This window comes from Hydra vulgaris, chromosome 15, assembly GCF_038396675.1.
Source record: "Hydra vulgaris chromosome 15, alternate assembly HydraT2T_AEP".
NCBI classification, from domain to species: domain Eukaryota; kingdom Metazoa; phylum Cnidaria; class Hydrozoa; order Anthoathecata; family Hydridae; genus Hydra; species Hydra vulgaris.
In genome coordinates, this window is record NC_088934.1 from 22,169,270 (window position 1) to 22,192,236 (window position 22,967).

Below are 22,967 nucleotides of genomic sequence, written 5' to 3' on the forward strand. Positions count from 1 at the left end.
AACGTTCCAATTAATCATTAACCAGCTAACAAAAAACGTTCAACAAACGTTGCGAACGTTCATAGAACGTGCTTGGATGTTCGCAACGTTCGTAAAATATACTTGAATGCTTTGGGTTAGCTGGGTGGTTCTCTTAATAAAGATTAAAAAAGTAGGATAAAAACGGAAAACCAGGAACTCTGAACCAAGAAACCTTAAATCCAAGAATCCTGAACATTATTTAAAAAATGTTGCGTTAAGCCATATGAAAATCTAATTTTTAAAAAAAATAAGCCTACCTGAACCTTGGCTGAGCACAGGCACAATTATAACGGAAACAAGAAAACCTGCCCAAATCATAATTAAGCCAAAAGAAGTTTAAGGTTTTGTAGATATGACACAATTAGGTGCTTTTTAATTAATATATAACTTTTTCTTTCCCGTATTTATTAAAAGAACACTGCTAAATAAATATTAAAATAAAACAATAGTAATTTCATATTGTTTTTTTTAAATTATGTTCGTCAACAGCTGTTTAAACTATTCTATTTAATTTCAATTTGCAGCGAAAGATATTCCCAGGTGAATTGATTACATAAAATTTTTAACATAACACTAAGAATTCTTCAAGTTGCTAAGCAATTTAAACAAAAAAGTGTTAAATACGTTGAAACCCTTTATAAGGATTTTATTGAACTTGGCGTCGCCCTGTTATATCACCGTGATAAACCGGTTCTCATTTTCCTTTTGCATATTCTATTTAGTATTATAGTAGTGAACCTTTAAAATCATTATTTTGTGAAAAGTGTAGAATCGAAAAATAATTTAAGAAAACGGTTTAAGAAAAATGTATACAAAATTTTTCTCACTAAATTCGAGCCAAAAACCTTATTAAGTTATTTACCATAGAGACACTTTTGTTTTACAACGCGTTAAAGTCAGACACAACATTCTGACTTTCAACAAAAACTTTTTTTCAGTTTATTTTATTTCATAGAGTTTCCAGCAGCCCCGTTAAAACTTTTGGATCGTTTAAACTTTTTTTTGTCTAAATATAAGTGTTCTTAAAAAAATGACTTCATGTCTGTTTTTTAGACTCCCTTAAGAAATTAATTTCAGCAACTTGGAAAAAATTATGATTAATAAAAGTTATAAAACCTTATTACATTTAATAAAATTTGATTAAACATATTTAACATATTTTAAAAATTAAAATAATCTATTTTTAGATTGAAATAACTAACTTTTTTTTATTTATTTACAGTTTTTCTTATTTCACTGCGTTGTAAGTATGTTCGAAATACAACAAAAAAACACTTATCCACTTATCATAGAGACCTGAATTATTTTTTTTCATATTATGATCCGTCCACCATTTTGTATAAATGCGATTCATAAGCTGCTAGATTACTTGGATCCCGATAAATAATTTATTAAGTTTTTTTACTCATTTTGTCTAGATTTAGTTAACTTTTGTATTAAAGTGTTTTGTTAAATATATTCAATATATTTAATATATTGAGTATATATATTGAGTTATTTAACAAAATATACTCAATATATTTATTAAAATTATACTGTTTAAAATTATAATATATTAAAAATTTATGATAATTTTAAACAGATTAGCAGTTAGCAAATTAAAGATATTTACAAATAGGGTTTTAAAATTAAATATAAGATAATTGAAGAAAATGCGCTTTACAATGTATTATAATACTTTGAAATACTTACTATGCATTATAAGACTTTGAAACTAAATAAATCATTTCAAAACAAGACATGATTAAGAGAAATTTCAAGTAATTAAGACAGGGCCAACGACAACGAGGGGGCACGTGCCCTGCACCTATTTTTCTAAAGGACCTTTTTTTTTTTTTTTTTATAGAAAAATCTAGATTTGGAGGACTTTTTTCACAAATTCGACGGTGTTATTCATTTTAATTTCTTGGTCGTATAGTTAAATCTTTTCATCGTTTTATTGTTAAAAAAATTTACCATCCCCGTTACAATTATTTATTATTCAACGTTTTGTAATTACGTTAAAACAAAAAAAGATCATCAAAAACTTATTATATCCTCAATATTTTATACTTATCTACTACTAATTCCATGGGTTATATGAGATAATACATAAGCTGTTGTCGTGCTATTTAAATTATGATAGTACTTGGTGAAGTTTCTTAAGACGATACGTTTTGAGACGCTCAAGATAAGATGCGGCTTTTTATTAAGAAAAGCACGTTTTTTTAAAGTTATTCTCCACGGAACGGCTTTATTTTGGTATTTCAAGAACGAAAGTTTTTTCAAAAAGTTTCGCAAAAGTATTTTAGAGATAAGAAAGATTTATTAATGTTTTTTTAATGGTTTTTATGTATTACTTTTTACTTTAGTATAGTCCTTAAAGATACAATTATATATATATTTTTTGTTTTTTTTTTGTGATGATTTTTTTGTTTAGTTTCTTTGAGTTCCATCTAAAAAGCTCATCTTTGGAAACTGGTTTTCTAATATGAGATGATGGGGTGTTTTGAAAATAACGCAATTTTCGGTAATTTTTTTTAATGAATAATTCATTTATATTCTTTAAAAGGAAAGACTAAATAATGATAATCTGCAAAAATAAATATAAATATTAGACATCTCCAGAATAAAAATTATTTACCAAACAAAGCCTACACAGAAGATTATTAACAACATTACCAAACGCACATTATGCACATACTCCTCACATCCTGAATTAACACTTTGCTTTTCTCTTTTTTAATTTATTTTGATTTTCTTCTATAATTATTCCTTATATTATATTGTTCTATATTATTGAATATTTACTGTAAATCACAAACCAATTACACTAATGACACAGCTACATAATGAACAACATATATACATATATATATATATATATATATATATATATATATATATATATATATTATATATATATATATATATATATATATATATATATATATATATATATAGTTCTTATTGTTGTGTATGTAATGTAAATAGTCAGTAAGTTATCAGTGATGGACCAGTAAATTACATAATATTTCGGCTGCAAAAAGCCATGTAATGTTAACATGCTCAACTTACGCAACTATCCCTATTTCTTTACAAAACATATTTTTTTAAATAACTATTATTATTTAGATAGTCTTCTTATAAAATTTTGATAAATTAATTTTTTTTTTCTGCTGTTCATGAAAATTAAAAACTAATTTTGTGAGAATTTTTTTTTTTTCTCGCATACCCGAAAAGATTGGTTCCTTTATAATACGCACACCCGAAAAGATTGGTTCCTATAGCAAAAAACAAGATTTACATTAGTACAATGAAATAAAAAAACAGTTAAAATGAATGTGTTGACTATATTCGGTAAGATTATCAATTTTAGCGCTATTTTACAAAATTCTTCATAAAGCACTAGCACAAAATTTAATAAGCAAACAAGATTTAAAAAATTAAAAGTTCCCAGGCCTTTTTTTAAGGAGCTACACATAACGCAATAATACGTGATAATACGCCTACAAATTTTAAATATATTAAAAAAAAATATTTTGCTAAAAAGTACCATTATAGCATTATGTAAAAAAAATTATTGAATGTTTGTCTGTAAATATTGCTTAAAAATTATTGAATGATTGTCTGTAAATATTGCTTAAAAGTTGCTTTTATGTATAGTTTTAAGATGATTTATTCATATAGAGGAAAATGGGGGAAGGTGGCGACTGGGGCAAGAGGCTTTTCATATAACAACTCAACAAAAAATTTTATAATACCAATCGGTTTTTTAAAAATATTTTTAATATTATATATTTTTTTTACGTTTAAAGAAAAATATTTACAGTTAGGGTTATTGCAAATGGATAAGAGAGAGTGGGAGAAGTGTGACTTGTGAGAAGTTAAAGACGGAGGCGTGTACTTCTTATTAAATGCTCAATTGCGGTGCTCTAAGTTGATATAGGTGACAGCAAGTCCCGGACTTCTTAAAACTATCAAAAATTAATGCTAACTGTTTTAGTATATAACGTTTGTCGTTAAAAAATTTATAATATTGATTTAAGCTTTTTTGTAAAAATTAGTTGCATATAAGATGTTCAACTAATAAAAAATTAGATTTTGTTAAGCAAAACTATGTATCCATAGCAACTAAATAAAAAATATATTACTTTTTTTTAAAAGCGTGACCTCATATTGTTACTTATGTAAAGTTTGGTGAACATAGTACTCGTAAAAATATCTGCAAATACCAAAACTAGATTTTTGCTATCCGAAATTTGGTATCAATAGCAACGAATTTTTTGTCAAGTAAAAGTTAATTCTGGCCCACTTAATTTGCCGCTTTATAAAATCTTTTGTTTATTAAATAGTGTTAAAACATTTATCGAACGGTACGCTTTAGTGGCAAAAGTAGTTAACTCCAGCATAGTTTCCTTTTCAAGAGCTTGGCAAACTTACCTTTTTTTAATTTTGGTTCTACGAAGATACTAGCTTAACTTTAGCCTTGGACAGTTTTAGAAAAGGATCCTAGATATGCTTAAAAGATGCCAACTCATTTTCAAAAGCAGAAAAAAGTTGCATGTTTAGGTTAATTTTGATGCGCATTGTATACAAAAATTACATTGGTCCAATGTATGTAAAAACATCGCAAAAGTTGGTTGTTTTTCCAATCTAAACCTAACGTTGATTGTATGTATAGAGATCAATGTTGATCCAATGTTTATGGATCAACATTAACCAAATGTTTATAAGCATACATTGATCCTATGTACATAGATTAACGTTGACCAATGTTTAAAACCCAAAATTAATCCAATGTTTGTGGATTAACAATGGATTATATACATTGGATAATTTTTTTATATTATAAAAAAAATACTAAAAAAAAAAATCATAAGTAAAAAACTTATAGGCTAAAATTGCACATTCTAACTCTAGTGCAATATCTGTCCGCTTTCTTTATGCTATCTTTGTAACTCGACTTCTTCTGACTTTCATTCTATTATCCTTCATTCTTCTTAACTCACTTATTCTTGGTCAGCGAAGTGGGTAATGATGCTCTTTAGTGAGCTGAGTTCGTCTCGGCGGGCCTTGGTAATGAGGCCTCTGTAAGGCAATTAGCCGGAGGAGGATAAACCACAATACCTATATTTTTATAATTCATGAATATTATTTTTGATCCGATGATTTCAGTTGATTATGGAAATATATTTTGCTAAAAGTGATCGACCGAAATTCTGTTTCGGTTTCGGCCGAAATTCAAATTTGAACCGATACCGAAATTTCGGTTTCGGTACTTTTTATAAATTTGGTAAAAAGCAAAATTTCGGTTAAAAAACATACCGAAAACCGAAAAAATTGTTAGATTTTAAATTTTTATCTAATTTAGAAAAATAGTTATATTTAAAAACTTTCGCAAAAAATTTTAAGAATTCGCACTAAAGTTTTAACAGTTTTCACAAAATACCTCGATAAATTCTTGTTTTGCAGAGAAAATCAAAACCAGTTGTTAACTTTTGTTATTAACTTATATCGCCAACTTATCCAATAATCTCAATTTATCCAACACTTTCCAACAATTATCCAACAATTTAATATTATCCAACAAATTCTCAATTTGTGAAGCGCGTGTAATCAATTTTAACGTAATACGAGTAAAAAAAACAGCAAATGTAAAATTGCATTTTTAAATATTCTTTTCTAGTGAAATTAATTTTGACTAACCGAAATGCAGTTATCGGTTTCGGTAAATTTTTGCCGAAATGTCGGTTTCGGTTTCGGCGCCGAACTTGAGTACCCGAAATTTCGATTTATTTCGGTCTCAGCTTTTCTTCTGTTTCGATCGATCACTATTTTCTAATATATTTTCTTTTTCTTACATAACGAAATATCAAGCTACAAGCAAACCATACATGAATAATGACTGACATAATGATATAATGCAACATAAAATAAATCATATGCATAATTAGTTATTTTAAGTAAAATATATATGTATAAGTACATACATATATATAACTGTATATGTATAAGTACATACATATATATATAACTATACTTATATATAAATAAGTAACATAAATACTAAACATACATATATATAAATATACGTATAAATATATAATATGTAATGTATTCATATATATATATGTAATGTATTCATATATATATGTATATATATATATATGTATATATATATATATATATATATATATATATATATATATATATATATATATATATATATATATATATATATATATATATATATATATATATATATATATATATATATATATATATATATATATATATATAAATGTATTACATATTATGTCAACGTAAGTTATTAAGCAATGCCGACTTAAAATGTAACGTTGGGCCGACATAGATTTTTGGTTGTTGGCGACGTTGCATTTGTAATTAAAATGATATAAAAACAACGTTGGCGGTCGATGTTGGGCCAACGCAACGCGCAACATTGTTCTAACGTTTTATCAATGTATCTTTGCTAGCTGGGAAAATGTTGAAATAAAAATACTTTGTTAATTTGGGATATTTAGGGTGGAATGCAAGAAGCGAACTTGAAATTTGAAGTCATACTTTAAGTCTAAAATTTGACTTGAGCAAATGCAAAGAGCGAACTTGAACGCAAGTCTAACTTGAAAACCGGCCATTTTCAAGTTAGACTTTAAAAGCCAACTTTAAAAAGCAAAAATTTTTCCGAATACAAGAAGCAAACTTGAAATTTTAAGTTATACTTTAAATCTAAAGTCTGACTATGTGTTTTGCAAGAAACAAACTTGAAATGAATTCGTTCTTGAAAAATCTGACTTCAAGTTGTTTGTTCAAGTTCGGTACAGACCAGTCTTGAAAGCAAACTTGAAATTAAAAAACAAATCGCCATTATTATTTTGTGAATATTTGGTAAAAAGTTACATAGAATTTTTGTCAATTTAATCAATTTCTGATTGAATTACTAATGAATCATTATTTTATACTATATAAACACATTTCAACAGTAAAATAACTCTCAATTGTATGTCGGTTTTATGCTACTGGTTCATTACAGGTGAAAAAGTATTTATATTATCACTATAATTATATTATAATAACTATAACTATACCAAATTAAATATATATATATATATATATATATATATATATATATATATATATATATATATATATATATATATATATATATATATATATATTTAAAGGTTCTTCAAAAGAAACTTTGTCTGCTTGTATAAAATGGACTAGATGTGTTCACGGACCATGAGATTTTACCAACATTAAACAAGTTTTAAAAGCTCATCTGCACGTTCATGTTATAGGGCACAACACCCCATATTATCAGCACTGGTGTGACATTGGAATGTTGTTTGGGAATTTGTTTGCAATATCCTTTTACAAATAAAACCAAAAAATTTTACAGACATTGTATCTTGCTTTACTCACAACATTGCCTTTTAACAACATGATCTACGGTTTTTATGATAAACGATTAAATGTAAAATTATAACGAGGAAAATGGTTCCAAAGCATCAACGAGAGGTTTTGTAGGAGAAATTAAAATAGTGACTCGATTCTTTTTATAAATACTTAACTTATCAAAGAAAGTCTTTTTTATTGATAAAGTAAATGAAGACCTCAATCTGAAAAAAAAAGTATTATCTTGGAAATAAGAATAACATTCAAAAACATAGAAATGCTCTAATAAAATAATCTTTATAATTGTGTTTATTAAAATAAGTGTTTTAATATGTAACATTGTCAATATTTTTTGTATTTTTTTTTTAATGTCATAATAGTTTTGTTATCTTTTTGGCTTTTCTGGTACCTCAAGTTTTCTGATAATATCAGAAAACATTACTTCAAATATGAACTTCTGTGACTCATTTGGTCATTTGTTATATAATGATATTGATATTGATATTGTAAAATGCTATATGTTTATATGTATATAGCAAGAAAGAAAGTTAAGTTTATTTTGTATCTATAGTTGTATCCTTAAAATGTACTTATAATTTTTAAGTTTTTTGAAACTTAAATAATATAAATTCTAAAATTGCATTATCCCCATAAAATTTTAAAGTAGAGTTAAATGATTTTGTGGTAATATTTGTGGAACGTTGTCTCTTATTAGGATATTAGAGTTTATTTAGGCAGTCTTCTTTTCATCTCTCGTACTAAAATTCAAAAAATAAATAGGTTTGTTCAGCCGAAATTAATTGTTTATATAATAAACTTAATAAATGCAAAAGACTTTTTCTCTAATTCATATATTGACCAAATGGCCACACTCCTCCTGTCACTTCAATGATACAAGTCAGCTCAAACTAAGGGGCAATTTTTTTTGTCGTAGTTAGAGCCTTGGACTAAATAGAAGGTAACACCAGCATATTCATTTTAATCCAGATTGCGCCATTAACGCTTTTAAAGTTTTTGAAGTTTTACTTTCTCAAGCACGATTTTGAAATTTTCAAGTTTCGTTTTCGAATTTGCTCGAGTTTTTTTTTTGAAGTGTAGTTTGACAAAGTCAGACTTCAAAGTTCAAGTCAAACTTCACTCAAGTTCGTTTCTTGCATTCCACCCTTTTGATAAAAAAAAAAGGAAATATAAAACGAAAAAAAAATACTAAAAGAGCAATCATGCATAAATTTAAACAATAAAATTTATATTCAATTATCAGAGAATATTTGAATTATCAATACATTCAAAACTTGAATCTTCAGAAGATTCATTATTTAAAATTTTTAATGATTTATTGCACAAACCAATATTTGCTATTGTTGAAAGTGGTGTAATCAAATCCAAAACTTCTCATGGCAATTTGTAGCTTTTCTTTGCAGACAGTTAATAACAGGGTCTGATCCTATTACGAGCAAATTAAATATTCTCATAACAGTATTAAATATGCTAAATATGGTATTTAGCCAATCTTTGAAATACGCGGTTTGTAGTAAATTTGTAGAAGTTTGTGCGCAGCTGTTTCCTTGTATGATGCTCTTGGAATCTTTTACAATTTTAATTTCATGTTTCTTGAAACTCTTCCGAAAATGATTTTAAAAAGTACGATTTAAAGATTGTTCAAGATTCCGCATTTTTTTGAGATATTGACTTTGTGCTTTAACTAAACGTCCTGTTATTTTATTCAATATGGTTTAAAATTTATTTCAACTTGCGTTTCTGACACAGAAATAAAGTGTGATGGGTAACTCTGTGCCTTGCACGCTATTTAATAAATTTTAACGTTTGAGGTTGGATTAGTTTTATTTTTATTTTCTTTAGACTGAGTTTATTTTATTGCGAAAATTGGAATTATTTTTAAAATACCCAAAAACATACAAAGGAAGTACGAAATTCTTTTCTTTGTGACTATTTTCAATGAGAATCTAAAGAAAAAAATGGAAAAGTTTTCAAAAATGATTATACTAAACCCAAAATTATTAAGTATACCCAATATCTTTAACTATACAAGTCAGGGACAGCTATATTTGATCTAAAAACCTTTTTTAGGCACCCAAAATATTTTTTAAAGACATGGAGTTTTTAAAAAACAAAAAAAGTGTTAATGTTACACATACCACAGAGTAACATTAGCACTATAATTGAATAAACGAAAAAATTACCAAAAAAGTAATGAAAATTCAAGAAGAGTATTTGTGGAAGATTATTTAAAAATAACAAAGTAATTGTTTTACTATCTTATGACAAAATAAGTTCTTCTATTTTTAAAAGTAACTCTTTATTTGCAGTTAAGTTACGCAAAAACAATTATATTCAAATTACAAGCTTACATAAAAATTTTCATAATATATCAACACAAAATGTTTATTGACATAATAAAAAAACAATTGTAACATATTAACAAAAAATATGTAAAAATTGTAAGAATTATTTGTTAAGCGGAATAACATCTCATTCTATACATATAAATGTTAAAAGTAATGTTTCATATGCAGTTGCAACATACAAATACAGATGTCAGTTTATATTTTCCAGTTTTGTTTGCATGTTGTTTTTCCAGATGTTTTTTCACCTTTTATTTTTTACACTACATAGCACTAACTCCAATAATGACTTTGTCGCACTTTGTCGCACAGTGGTAGCATTTCATTGAAATAGGTGGTTAAAAATATAATGGTTGTATTTATTGTATGTACATATTTTTGTGTTTAACCAGCTCAAAAGAGCAGCATAAATATAGCGGAAAAGCATAGATAGAGCAGAAAAGGTGAGGAGGGGGGAGGGGGTTCGAAATATACAGATGAGCGTTGCGGGCACCAGCGCACAGTGGTCCTTTCCGGCGATCTATGGTTGCAGAATATTACACCACAATATAAGGGACTGAAATTCGTATACAAGTAAAACATTGTTGTATATGTAAAATACAAGAATGACCTTGGTTAGTTATGGTAGTAAAGATAGTAATTTCATGACAATTGTCGTAAGTAGGGTACACTTTTACTGTCTTCAGGTAATAGGATTAAAACTTAGAATTCCCTAAGTGTCGTGGTTTCAATATTCTACAGTTATTTTTTTAGAAATTAAATCTGTCTGCATCTGGCAAAACACTTATATTTCTTAAAATGTCTTTATTTGTCAAGAACTGTAATTTTAGTATTTATTTTATATATTTTGTTAGATTTTAAAATTAAAAAATGATGATTTTTATTTTGCTATGTTAAATTATCGTTTCTTAGAAATATTAAGCACTTTAAATTTTGTATATTTTTAATTCTATAATTAAAAACAATGTTAAAAATAACATTTTATAACATTTGTTTTATTTTTTTGGGGAGTAGTTTTAAACCAAACCGATTTTAGTTTTGTTTTTCTAAATTACCAGTATGTAAAAAATCGCCTAAACCAGAATCCTGAAAATATAACAATGTATTTGCAAAGTAGGTATTAAATTTAATGTTTAAAAAAAGAAAACACTGTAGCTAATTTTTTTCAATATTTTATTTCATTCTTATAACATGTGAAAACAATTTTTGCCTACAAGTCTTCAGCTTCTCTTACCAAGGCTAAAACTGATTGTGGAAAACTGTCACTAGATTTTGGCTTTTCTCTCCTTAAAGAAGAGATTAAAGGGTCAGAGCTTATAAGTAGTAGATGTAACATGTATTCCACATTTTCTTTTCTGGAAAATTTTCTCGCATGGTACTCTCTGTAATTTCGAATGTCTTTATTTCTATGCTCCTGAGCCTCTTCTGACAGTGTACCAATTGGTAGGATGGCTTCTTTTATAATGAGGCTTTCATGCATCAAAATTTTGTGTACACTTTGCGGCATGTAGTACCAAGAGTATTCTTGAATGTACAAATCAGCAGGTTGCATGGTAAAATTTTCAAAAGCTGGTATAATTAACAAGCTAATGGTACGGAGAATTGTACCTAATCTTTCTATAAGAGATTTATTTACCCCTGTAGCTTGTGAGGCTAGCTCTAAGTTGTAAAAAAAAGTACGAGCCACATTCCCTGTATTGCTTGTGCCACAACCTTGTTTTGGTAAATCAACTAAAATATTCAATTCTCAAATTTTCATGTACTACCTTTTTTCCGTTATATCTTTTTGTGTTTTCTCAATTCTCCATTTTTTAATATCTAAACTTTGGTATATTGAGGATACATTCCATGCATTTAATCCAAGCATGTAAGCTTGATAGTCCTAATTCAAGAGCATTTTTATTTATCGATCTTGCTTGCACTGCTTCTAGATTGTTCATTATTTTTGCTAATTCACCACAAATATGACAATTTTGAGCAGCTGTATTGGAAAGAGTGAAGTTTTACCATTTTTCGATGTCTCATTTTCTAACACAACACGCCATCGAACCTACACAAATTAAAAAATATAGAAAGAGCACGTACGAGCACACAAGAGTAACTTTTTCTGAAGATAAATAAATAAAGTAACAATTAAAAAATAGTTTACCAACAATCCCAAACAATCCCAAAAGTTCTACTCTATTAAAATCTTTACAAATTCTTATTTTAGTGCTAATCATCATCTTTACAATCAAATAATATTTTATCAACAAAGATACAACTATTGTTATATAATATTGTATATATATAACTGTTCGCTCAACTTTCATTTCAAAAAAAAATTAAAATAACAGTCTTAGGTACACTTAAATTCACTTTGAAAGGGCGCTGGTAAATTGCCTGAAACTACTGAGCGTAAGCAATTGTTCACTTCAAGTTGGGAAATGAGTTCTGAGAACGATTTATTTTGTTTACCTGGTTATCTAGGTATTCAATGAGTGTTGTACAACCGATTATTTGAAGATGAATTTTATACCTTTTGCAACTATAGATTATGAAAAAGGACCACCGTGCGGCGCTCATCTGCATCTTTCGATGGAGGGATTTTTTATGCACTTTTGGGCATTATCCAAACAATCGACAATTTCCAAAGTGATCTAAATTTATTATGTTCATGCTTAAGTCAAAATATAATCTCGCGAAAAAATGTGGTGATTGAAGCCTAGAATCAAAGTATCTTTACAAGTTAGCTCCCACCACAAATATGAGGGCAATGAGTTAAAAAAAGTTTTTTTTGTTGCTATCTTATACTAAATTTAAATTCATCGACAGTTTAAAATTTCCATCAAATAATCTTTTATTCTTAGAAAGTTATGAATATGTAAAGTTTACAACCCCCTCATTTTGGGGAGGGTAAATACATATTACAATTATATCTTTCGAACTTTAACAGATTATTAAATGAGTTTTAACTCTCAACTAATAATAAATAATAATAAAACTAATAATAATAAAAAAACTAATAAATAAATATTTAGGGTATTCTTGTTTCTAAACTCCAATGATTTGAGCCGAATCACTGCAGCTCTTTAAATATTTTATTTAATATTTTTTTTATTTATTTAATAAATTTATACTGCAGGGAAACAATTATAAAGTTAGACATTATACAGATTATACAGTTTAGAACTTTTTTCTTCAACGTCTATACCTAATTCTAGGTTTTTATCAACGTTGTCAACGTTTAAATATAATTCTTTTGAATCACTAATTTCATCTGATTCCTTTTCAGTTGAATTTTCTCAATAACCGCTATAAACTGCTAACAAACCATTAACTTTATTTTAAAACCAACCAGCAAATACGAACTTAGAAACATAAATTTTTTAGAAAAACCTTTTTGTCACACAAATTTTAATCAATTCTGTCTTGCCTATCGTGCGCCACACCTGTGGAATAAACTTGTTTTGCCAAATTTTGATTTTGATCAAACTAATTCTCTTCATCTTTTTAAAAACAAAGCATAAAATTTTATTCTTTCTCAAGATAACATTTTACAATATTACTAATCACTTGAAAAAATTTAATTTCTTGTTATTTTAACTTAACTTGTGAACTTTTTGTTCTTATTTCTTTCTCACGTTTTGTATTTTATATTGTTTACAATATTTTGCTAGTTTATATTATTTACAGTTTAATTCGTGTAAAAGATTAATATATGTGTATTCTTCATAATACCTTGCACTTCACAATTATTGTAAATAAATAAAAAATTAAAAAAGATGTAAAAAAATATATATTTTATCATATTTTATAAGGTCCCGATGACAAGATCCTTGTGATCTTCTTTCGGAAACCTAGTTTATATTGTTAGTCTGCTGTATTTATATATTTGTAAAAGTATTTTAACAGTTTATTTTATTGTATAACGACTGACTTTGTAAACTGAAATAATAATAAAAAAATAAAAAATTTTTTTTTTTCCTGATAGACACAAAGTTTTCTTATTTATCAGCCTTTTAGATGATGAAATTGAACTTACTAGGTGATCAGAAGTGTGTATAGCTTGAATAAAAATGTCAAATAATAAAATATTTTCTCCGCCTTTTTTTTTCATGGTGTTCACAATCAAATTTTTTAAGTTCTGTGTCGAGATTCAACTGCTGCTTCTCACATTAAACCAAATGGAACTGGTGTGTTAATGATATCTTTCTCAGCATGTGTTAATACTTTGTGAATGGAAGCTGGAATCATATGTCACATGTCTCTAACAATTTCATAAATGTATCATTGCAGTAGCTTTTATTAATTTTTTCCGGATCAATAGGGTGTTCTGGATCAATAGGTTTGCAATTAATTGCAGTTAGAATTTTATGTAATCTAACAGTAATTTCTCCATCAAATTCCAAAATATTTCTGAGTAATAGTGGACCAAAAAATCGGCATAAATTTTCGGTGTTATAATACCGGTACAGAAAAAAGTATACTTGTTTCTGATCCACCCGCTCTTGGCTCATCAACTCTCAAACCAAATTCTTCAAACATCCTATCATAAATAGTTTTTTTTCTTAACAAATATTGATCTTTTTGAGCCTTTTTTACTTTAGAAGTTTTTTTTTCAAATCTATATGAAATATGTAAAATAAATTCATAAGTTTATAAAAACATACTTATGTCGTGAAAGGTAAACATTAACAGGATATAAATTAGGAATTTGCTTTACTATTTATCTCCTTAAATTTTAACTCCACTTTTTTATTTTCCTTTATATACTCCAGTATAATTGGTCTACAGAATCTAACAGTTTAAGACATTATTCAATAAAATATTGTTTGAATCTGAATGTACATATAGCCGAAGTGGGGAGGTTGTTGTGATTAATAGACTCGAATCTTGAAGGTTATTTTGATCGGAATTATTAATATGTTAAATGTTATTTTTATTTTTATTTTTCCGCCCATACCCCAACTACTAGTAAGTATTAAATCATCAAAGACTTTTTTTTATCATACAAATGTCTAAAAGTTTCCTTTTACTATAGTTTCACAAGCCACTTAAATGTGTGATCAATAAGGTTCTGTAGTTTAACGTTGGCCTTTGTTTCAGTAACTTAAATGGATGTTTTTTAAGGTAACCACTCTTTTTTTATTTAGGTAATTGTTAGATAAGATGGAAACCTGCATGCTTCTTTATAAGTATTTTCGAAAACATTTTTCGAAAGTTTGTTATCCAAGAAGTATGCAAAGCTTTTTCAAACGTCATTTTCAATTGCAAAGTGGTTAGATGAGTGTACAACAATATGTGTAAAACAATAACTCCACTCAAAATATTTTGAGTGGAAATCAAAACAGCGTTTTGTCAAACACATGTCTAAAGCATCTGAGCAAATTTATTTTTACCGAAAATAGATTTGGCTAATACTAATCAAGCATATGGTCAGGCACAGATTACTGTGATTTCTGTTAACTAATTATTTGTGAAGTTCGATAAGGTTCAATCCTTGGAGCACTCTTTTTCTTAATCTAATTAAATAATTAAATGAATAAAACAACTAATAAGCATCGTATTTGCGTATTTTTTTTACTAATTTTTTCGTCTCTAAGAAAAATATTAACAAACTTTTTGACACCGTAAATGAAGAACTTAAACATTTATCCAACTGGTTCTAACCAAATTAGTTAACAGTAAATACTGATAAAACTAAATGGGTCCTTTTTTATTCGCTTAGGTAAAAAATATATTTTCACCGTCAAACTTGCTGTAAATGTTTATAGATGAAATTGAAACAAAAATAAATTCTGTAATTAAATTTTTAGATCTTTATCTCAATGAGAACAATACTTGAAATCAACATTATAATTAAGTATGAACTAAAGTCTTTAAAAATATTGAAATGTTATACAAAGTTAGAATTTATATCATTAAGAAAAACTTAAGACTTTATTTTTCTTTTATTCAACGCTCCATAAACTATGCTAATATTTCATTGAGAAGTACAGAAAAAACCAAACATTTTTATCAACGTCGAAATTGAGCAATTTGCATAGTTTGCATAATTAACTTTGCTAATCATATTTGTCATTGTCAACCTTATTTTATTAAAGTAAAAATTTTTTGATAATTCTATGTTTTGTGTATACGTGGAAAAACAATCTATCCCCACCCCCCCCCCCCACCCCTAATTCTCTATAGTTTATCTCTATTTTAAAACCCAGCATCATACACATTCTTAGAAGCATAAACTTTTTAAACGAACCTTTTTGTCACACAAATTTTAATCAATTTTGTTTTGCATATCGTGGACCGCAACTATATATGTCTTTAATTTCACTTAGGGGGACAAAATAAAGTATACTTATTTTGTCCACGAAAAATAAATTATTGGGGACATTTTTGTGTACCCATAATTTTTTTTGTCTTTGTAAGTATACTTTTTTTTGTAAAAAAAACGATCTCCTTTACGGAACTTTACGGAAAAGTAAAAAGTATATAGATCAACTTTCTCATTGCCCGCTCCCGTCAGGAGTGCTGCTACATCAACTACGATTTGGTTAAGGTCAGGATTAAGGTTAGGTTTAGGGTTAAGGTTAGATCAAGGTTTAAATATGGTTAAATTTCTGTAAATAATTGTTTTTGTTAATATATATATATATATATATATATATATATATATATATATATATATATATATATATATATATATATATATATATATATATATATATAATCAAATAAAATAACCAAAATAATTATTAAAATATTTTTTTATAACAAAATATTAATTTAAATTAAAAATAGAAATAACATAAAAATAAAATATATAAAAAAAGAGTAAAGAAAAGTAAAAAAAAAGTTATTCACAGGAATAATATAAAATGTCCCAGTAAACACCGATTAGAAGAGAATACAGTTTTTCCAAAAAAAAATTGACGCAGTAAAATTTTGTTGCTTAAAGTATTTTTAAATTATCATAAAATAAAAACTACAAGATACTGAACTATGGCCTACTTTAAGTATACGGCCTAATATTCTGCATTTTTGCCGAGAAAATAGAAGGCCAGTTTTTTTGCGGTTTTGAATGAAAGTGCAACAATTGTACAATATAAACTAAAAGTTCTGTTAATAGAACAAAGTTGAAAGTTGTCTCGTTGGCTATTTATTAAACGATTTAAAACAAGATATAGCGACGGTATTTTCACCTAATGTCAATGCAGAATTACAAACCATAAAGAGTTACAAAAAGTGTTGTCAATATCAATGAATAATTTTTTGCAACCTTCCCTCCCACCCCCCCCTGGGCTAGCGAGGGGGGGGGGAGGGAAGGTTGCAAAAAAATATCGCCGACTATATTTTGGTAATTTGTCATCAAAGCGGCATCAGTACTTTATTATTACTTACTTGGCATTGTTCTTAATTACCCATATAAAACAAAACTAATAAAAATGTTGCCTTGGCTATTCTGTTCATAAATAATCCATTTTTTACTTGTCTAACCTATTTAACGAAGTGCACCAACGAGAAGGTAAGCCATAGGACTTTGCACTCCATCTGTAAACTGTCATGTGGCCTAAGGTTAGCCCTCCATTTCTGGATTCTTTCCTTTTCTTGATAGGCAGTTAGTGTAAAGTATTTGTATTGTTGCCTTAGGTTAGCCATCCATTTCTGGATTCTTTCCTTTTCTTGATAGGCAGTTTATGTAAAGTATTAATATTGTTGCCTTAGGTTAGTCTTCCATTTCTGGATTCTTTCCTTTTCTTGATAAGCAGTTAGGCCAAACTTTTTTTAATAGGTTTTTTTTTAAATTTATTATGTTGATTTTTCTAATTTTCACTAAATATTAATATAAATATTAAAATAAATATAAATAATAAAATTAAACTTAAATATAAATAAAACAAAATAAACGAATATAGTCAATAAACAAAAAAGAAATTAATAAATTAATATTAGGTAAAAACCAACTCTAAGCGTCGTTCCCCTAAAACAGAAAAAATATTTAAAACTCTTTCTACATCAGGAATTATTTCTTGATGAATAGACATCAGAGCTAAAGAATTAAATCTTGACTCTGTCATGCGGCTTCGCATATAAGTTTTCAGCCTGCGTATAACAGAAATGCTCCTCTCGCATTCACATATAGTAATTGGAATTGTTCCCATTATTAAAAAACCTTCCCTAATGTTTGGGAAACCCCTTATATCAATAGACTTTAAGGTCTCTGTAATATTGGATGGGACCACAGATTGATTGTTCCAAAATGTTTCCCACAAATCTAGTTCAACATGAATTGATGTAGGATGAGGCATATCCGATATATAAAAATGCAAAAGTTCCATAAAATCTGACTTCCAAAAACATTTTTCTTTATTTTTTTTTACAACAGTTGCAGGAATACCAGATAAATCTTTGTAAACAATCATCTCACCTTCATCGAATCTATTTTTTAATTCATTAATTAAATGATCGAGAAGAGGAGATGTGATGGAATATTTGAAATAATCTGAAACTGTGTCAGAGGGATAATTATCTCTATAAACTTGACTGCCACAAAGCCTTAGTTTAACTTCTGAAACATCAAGAGTCTTAGCTAGGTCAAGAGCAATTAAGTACCATTCGTTATGATAGACATCAATATTTTTTTTTAAATTTGAGTTTTCAAACAATTTATTTCATTACACTGTTGTGATATTTCAAATGCTTTAGTTTGGAGAACAACACTGATGGCATAGAAAGAGTCCATTATTTGTTTTGTTAAAACTAAGCTCACAATAAAAAAAAAATTTGTCATAAGATTTAAAAAACATGAAGCTTTTGAAGAAGTATCAATATTATAACTCTTACCTTTATTGTATGCCATTTCTTCCATTGAATGAAAAACGGATATGTAGTTACCAAAAAAAACATCCAGACCTTTAAGTTTCTGAACCCATCTAGTTCGACATGTATCAATTAATTTTGCTTGACCAGGAAAAATGAATTTATTGAGACAGCTAGCACGTTTAGGTGATAAGTTAAAAAAATATGATATATCTTTGATTTGATCAAGAGCATTTCTAACACTCTGATCATTGCATGATTTACTAATAACTAAATTAAGTTTATGGCAAGCACAGTGAAAAAAAAATAGCCTTTGAATTGATAAGTTTAATTCTAGATGAAATACCTTTTAATTTACCAGACATTGCCCCAGCACCATCATATCCTTGACCTCTAGATTTTTGGATATCAAGATCAAGATCATCAATTGCAGAAATTATGTTTTGCGCAAGAATAAGACCAGTTGTACCAGATTTACATTCAATAAACCGTAGAAAGTCTTCACAAATAACATTATCACAATCAATGTATCTTATAACTAGAGATAGCTGTTCAGCATTAGAACAATCAGAGGCTCCATCACACAAGATAGAAAAATAACCTGACTTTTTAATTTTCTTAATTATAACTTCTTCAATTGTTTTTCGACAGCATTCAATAAGTTCGTTTTGTGCGGTTTTAGATATATAAGTTGCATTTTTAGGAGCAGAACAAATATGGTGCTCAAGAACTTTATCACCTGCTTCAATATGAAAATTTAAAAGCTCTACAAAGTTACCTATACCTATGTTGTCTTTACATATTTCTCCAACCTCTGGATGATACTTACTGTCATCACGATGACCTCGAAAAGCAATATCGTTGCGGCCAAGAAAATTAATTGTCTTTATAATTGGAATTAATTTATTTCGATTACTTATAATAAGTTTTTTTCCTAGATTATCAATTTCAACTTCAGTCAGATTTTTTTTTGAATTAAATCTAGATTGCAGCATGTTCAGACAATGCATTGACATTTGATGAAGTCGACAATTATTATTGTGATCCATATAAGCGCGAGTTGCATTACCCCATATTTTAAAAGATTTTAATAAAGTTGATTATTGTGGTATTGTTTGGAATTCTGCTACCCAACAGTGTACATGGAAAGCAGTATGCTCCATCTTCAATCTGCGAGTAAGCTAACCAGGAATATTCATGCAGCAATTTATGTAAAATCATCGGTTTTTTTTCCACCAGAAACAGAAAAAACAAAAGACAAGTTAGGAATAAATATTTTATTAACTAGATCTAATAACATTGAATCATCTTTGCCAGCAGATAGATGTCTACCGCGCTCATAGAAAGTAGAAACATCATAAAAAGGAAGGCTTGAAGACTGACCTGATGCACAAGGAATACAATTAGATAAGATTAGATTAGGAGTAATATCAATATTTACATCTATAATTTTAGTTTCAATATCTATGCAAAACTTTATGTGAGATTGAACTAATGATTTTTTATTTGAAAATAGATTTTTAGGAGATTGACAAGATAAATTAAGAACCTTAGTGGTAACAGAAGAATGTGATAGAACACTTGGCAAAACTGAACACGATCCTCTTTTTAAATCACTTTTGACAAATTTCTTTAAGCATAAAACTTCACTTTTCATAATAGGGACAAAATGATTTGGTGACGACATATCTTTATCCTTGGAAATAGAGCGACAATCAGTGTTACATCATAAAATACTCAGAATTTCTTTATTTGTTTTATGATCACCACTTGGGTATATACTCACATTAAATAACTTTATATATTTTTTAAGTCCAAATTCAGGATAAACAGACCGAATTTGTTTACTTAACACTGTAGATAGTGCAATTAAACAAAGAAAAGAAGCAAACTTATTGTTTCTGCAATTGTTATAGGCTTCTTTTTTTATAAATTCAGAAACATTTATATCGTTTAATTCTGTAAAAGAATCAGAAGACTCAAATGAAACACATGCCATGAAAACACTAGAGAGTGAAGAAAAACTTTTAGATTCCACTTGGTTTAAGATTATTGGGTATCTTGAATAAAAGGTTGCTTTCTCAAACAAATCAACAGAAGTTAATAGTCGAAGAATTTCATGTGTTTTATCTGATAAATTTATTAATAAAGCAGCAGAGTTGTAAAGACAGTTACCATTTTTCATTGACCTCTAAAGTCATAACATATATAAACTAAATATAACTAAAAAAAACATATTTAACTAAAGGTTATTTGTCAAGAATTATTGTTTTATAGAAAAAATAAACATAAAAAAACGCGTTTAAACTCACACTTTAAAACAATATAGTCTTCATTTTCTTTTTGCATGGGAATAAAAGCTTCCATTTCAGAATTTCTTAAAGAAAGAAGATCTTTGTTTACAACAGGAAAGTTTGAATTTAAATCTTTGAGATTATTACGAAGCTTTACTTAGTAAGTCGTAATGTTAGGTAAATGCCTGGCTTTAATGGCATTGCCAATTCCCTTTTTTTTTTTTTTTTTTTTTTTTGGCTTTTCATGCTATATTTTTCTATACAATGTTTTTATCCGAAGATATTGCTGGCTCAGCATAGGAACAGCCAGAAATAGTCATCAAGACTAATCCAAAGTAGCGTCCGTTATTGACCAACATTTTTGCGTACAGAAGTACTACTCAAGCGCTGAGTTGGCGGTGGTAGGATTTGAACCCGTATCGTACAACAGTCCGGGTTTTAACTTTCCGTTTGACGCTCTAACCAACTGAGCTATCCAGCCACTTCCATTGAATTCATTGGATAGCAATAATTATTCGTATAAAGTTTATACGAATAATTAAGGCGTTATTGGAATAATTAAGAATTCATTTTTACATATAAACGGAACCGAGAGAACCCTTTTGATCAAACGTTTCTGTAACTTTTTTTTGTTATCTGCATGTATAAAAACGCTGAAGCGTTTTTATACATGCGCAGAACATTTTTGTTCTGCGCATGTATAAAAACGCTGAAACACTTAAAACTTGGATCCTAAAACCCAGCGTTAAATAAGTAACATTGCTTATAAACAAAAAAGATGGCTGACCACGATTACCCTGTTGAAGATGTTAAAAATATCTTTATGATGGAACAATTAAGAAATGTATGAGTTCAAAACAGCGTAAATCATTTCTAAAATATGTTTAAAAATTTCAGTTTACTGGATGCATTAATATTTTTGTATTATTGTGTGTATTAATAATTTTGTATTTGGACTTTAACTTTTTTTGAAGATTTTGAATTTAATCTCAGATATAATGTAAACATTGTATACAAATGTAAACATTTGCGTATGATTTATATACATTTGCGTATGATTTATATACGATTGTAAAAATTGCAGTTATAATTCTGCAAATGGCTAATCTTCAAATCATTTGAAGATTAGTCATTTGCAGAATTATTGTTCATTTGACAAATGAACATATACAAAAGTAACCGTTGCATACACGTTTTGCATACACATGTCACATGTGTTTACCAATGTTTACTTGTGTTGTAAACGTTTACATATAATTTATATACGATTCTAAACATTACAGAAATAGTTCTGTAATGAATAATATTGCATAAACTTATACAAAAGTAACCATTGCATACACCTTTGAAAGTAGGTATGCGGAAATCGCGGTTTACGGCACCGATAAATGTGCTAAAATTCTGTGCCACGCTTTTTAATGTTTGCTTTTTGTTAGTGAGGTAGGAACGTTTATTGTTGCCACAATTTTTAAAATTTATTATTGACATAGATGTTTTTTAAAAATTATTAAGGTTAAACTTGAATAATTTTTATCTTTTGATTACAATAATTAATTTTATAAGTGGATTTATTGATGTTAAAAATATTGTTTCATTTCAAGCATTCTGCAAACATAGCAATTATGTTCTTTCTTTTTTCTATCCATATCTTTCACCTAAGTTTACACATTTTCTATGCACCTACCAAATTTTATTGAAAAATAAACATGCCAGCTATCCCTATTTTTCTCCCAAATTTGGTACCTCAATTCCATTTTTTGAACTTGTTTCCGAGGGATGAAGGGGGGCGACGGTTTTGAAAAATGTAAAAAGTTTTTGGTTATATTCAATGCAGACTACATAATAATAACTATTATAATTTGTTTTATTTTTAAACTTTTTCACAAACTTTTTAATAATGTAATAAAATAAATTAATTTAGATAAAAATGAATATTCCAATCAGTGTTATTGAGACAATAATTGAAACAAGCAAGGACTAAAAACTTTTAAATTGAATACACTAAAATAAATTTATTCTTGACCTTGTTTATCTTATTATTTTTTAATAATTTTATGTAAATGTTTTATAATTTATATAATTTATAAAT

General features: G+C 27.6%; 1 protein-coding gene across 1 annotated transcript in view; it reads right to left on the reverse strand.

Annotated features, from left to right (window-relative positions):
* LOC136091587 (uncharacterized) overlaps positions 1-705 on the reverse strand; it is a 34,118-nt gene extending 33,413 nt beyond the window's left edge. Inside the window, exon 1 of the mRNA XM_065819280.1 lies at positions 279-705. Within this exon, the coding sequence (XP_065675352.1) occupies positions 279-339 (61 nt within the window). The 5' untranslated portion in view covers positions 340-705. The remainder of the gene's footprint in view (positions 1-278) is intronic.
* Between the last annotated feature and the right edge of the window lie 22,262 nt (positions 706-22,967).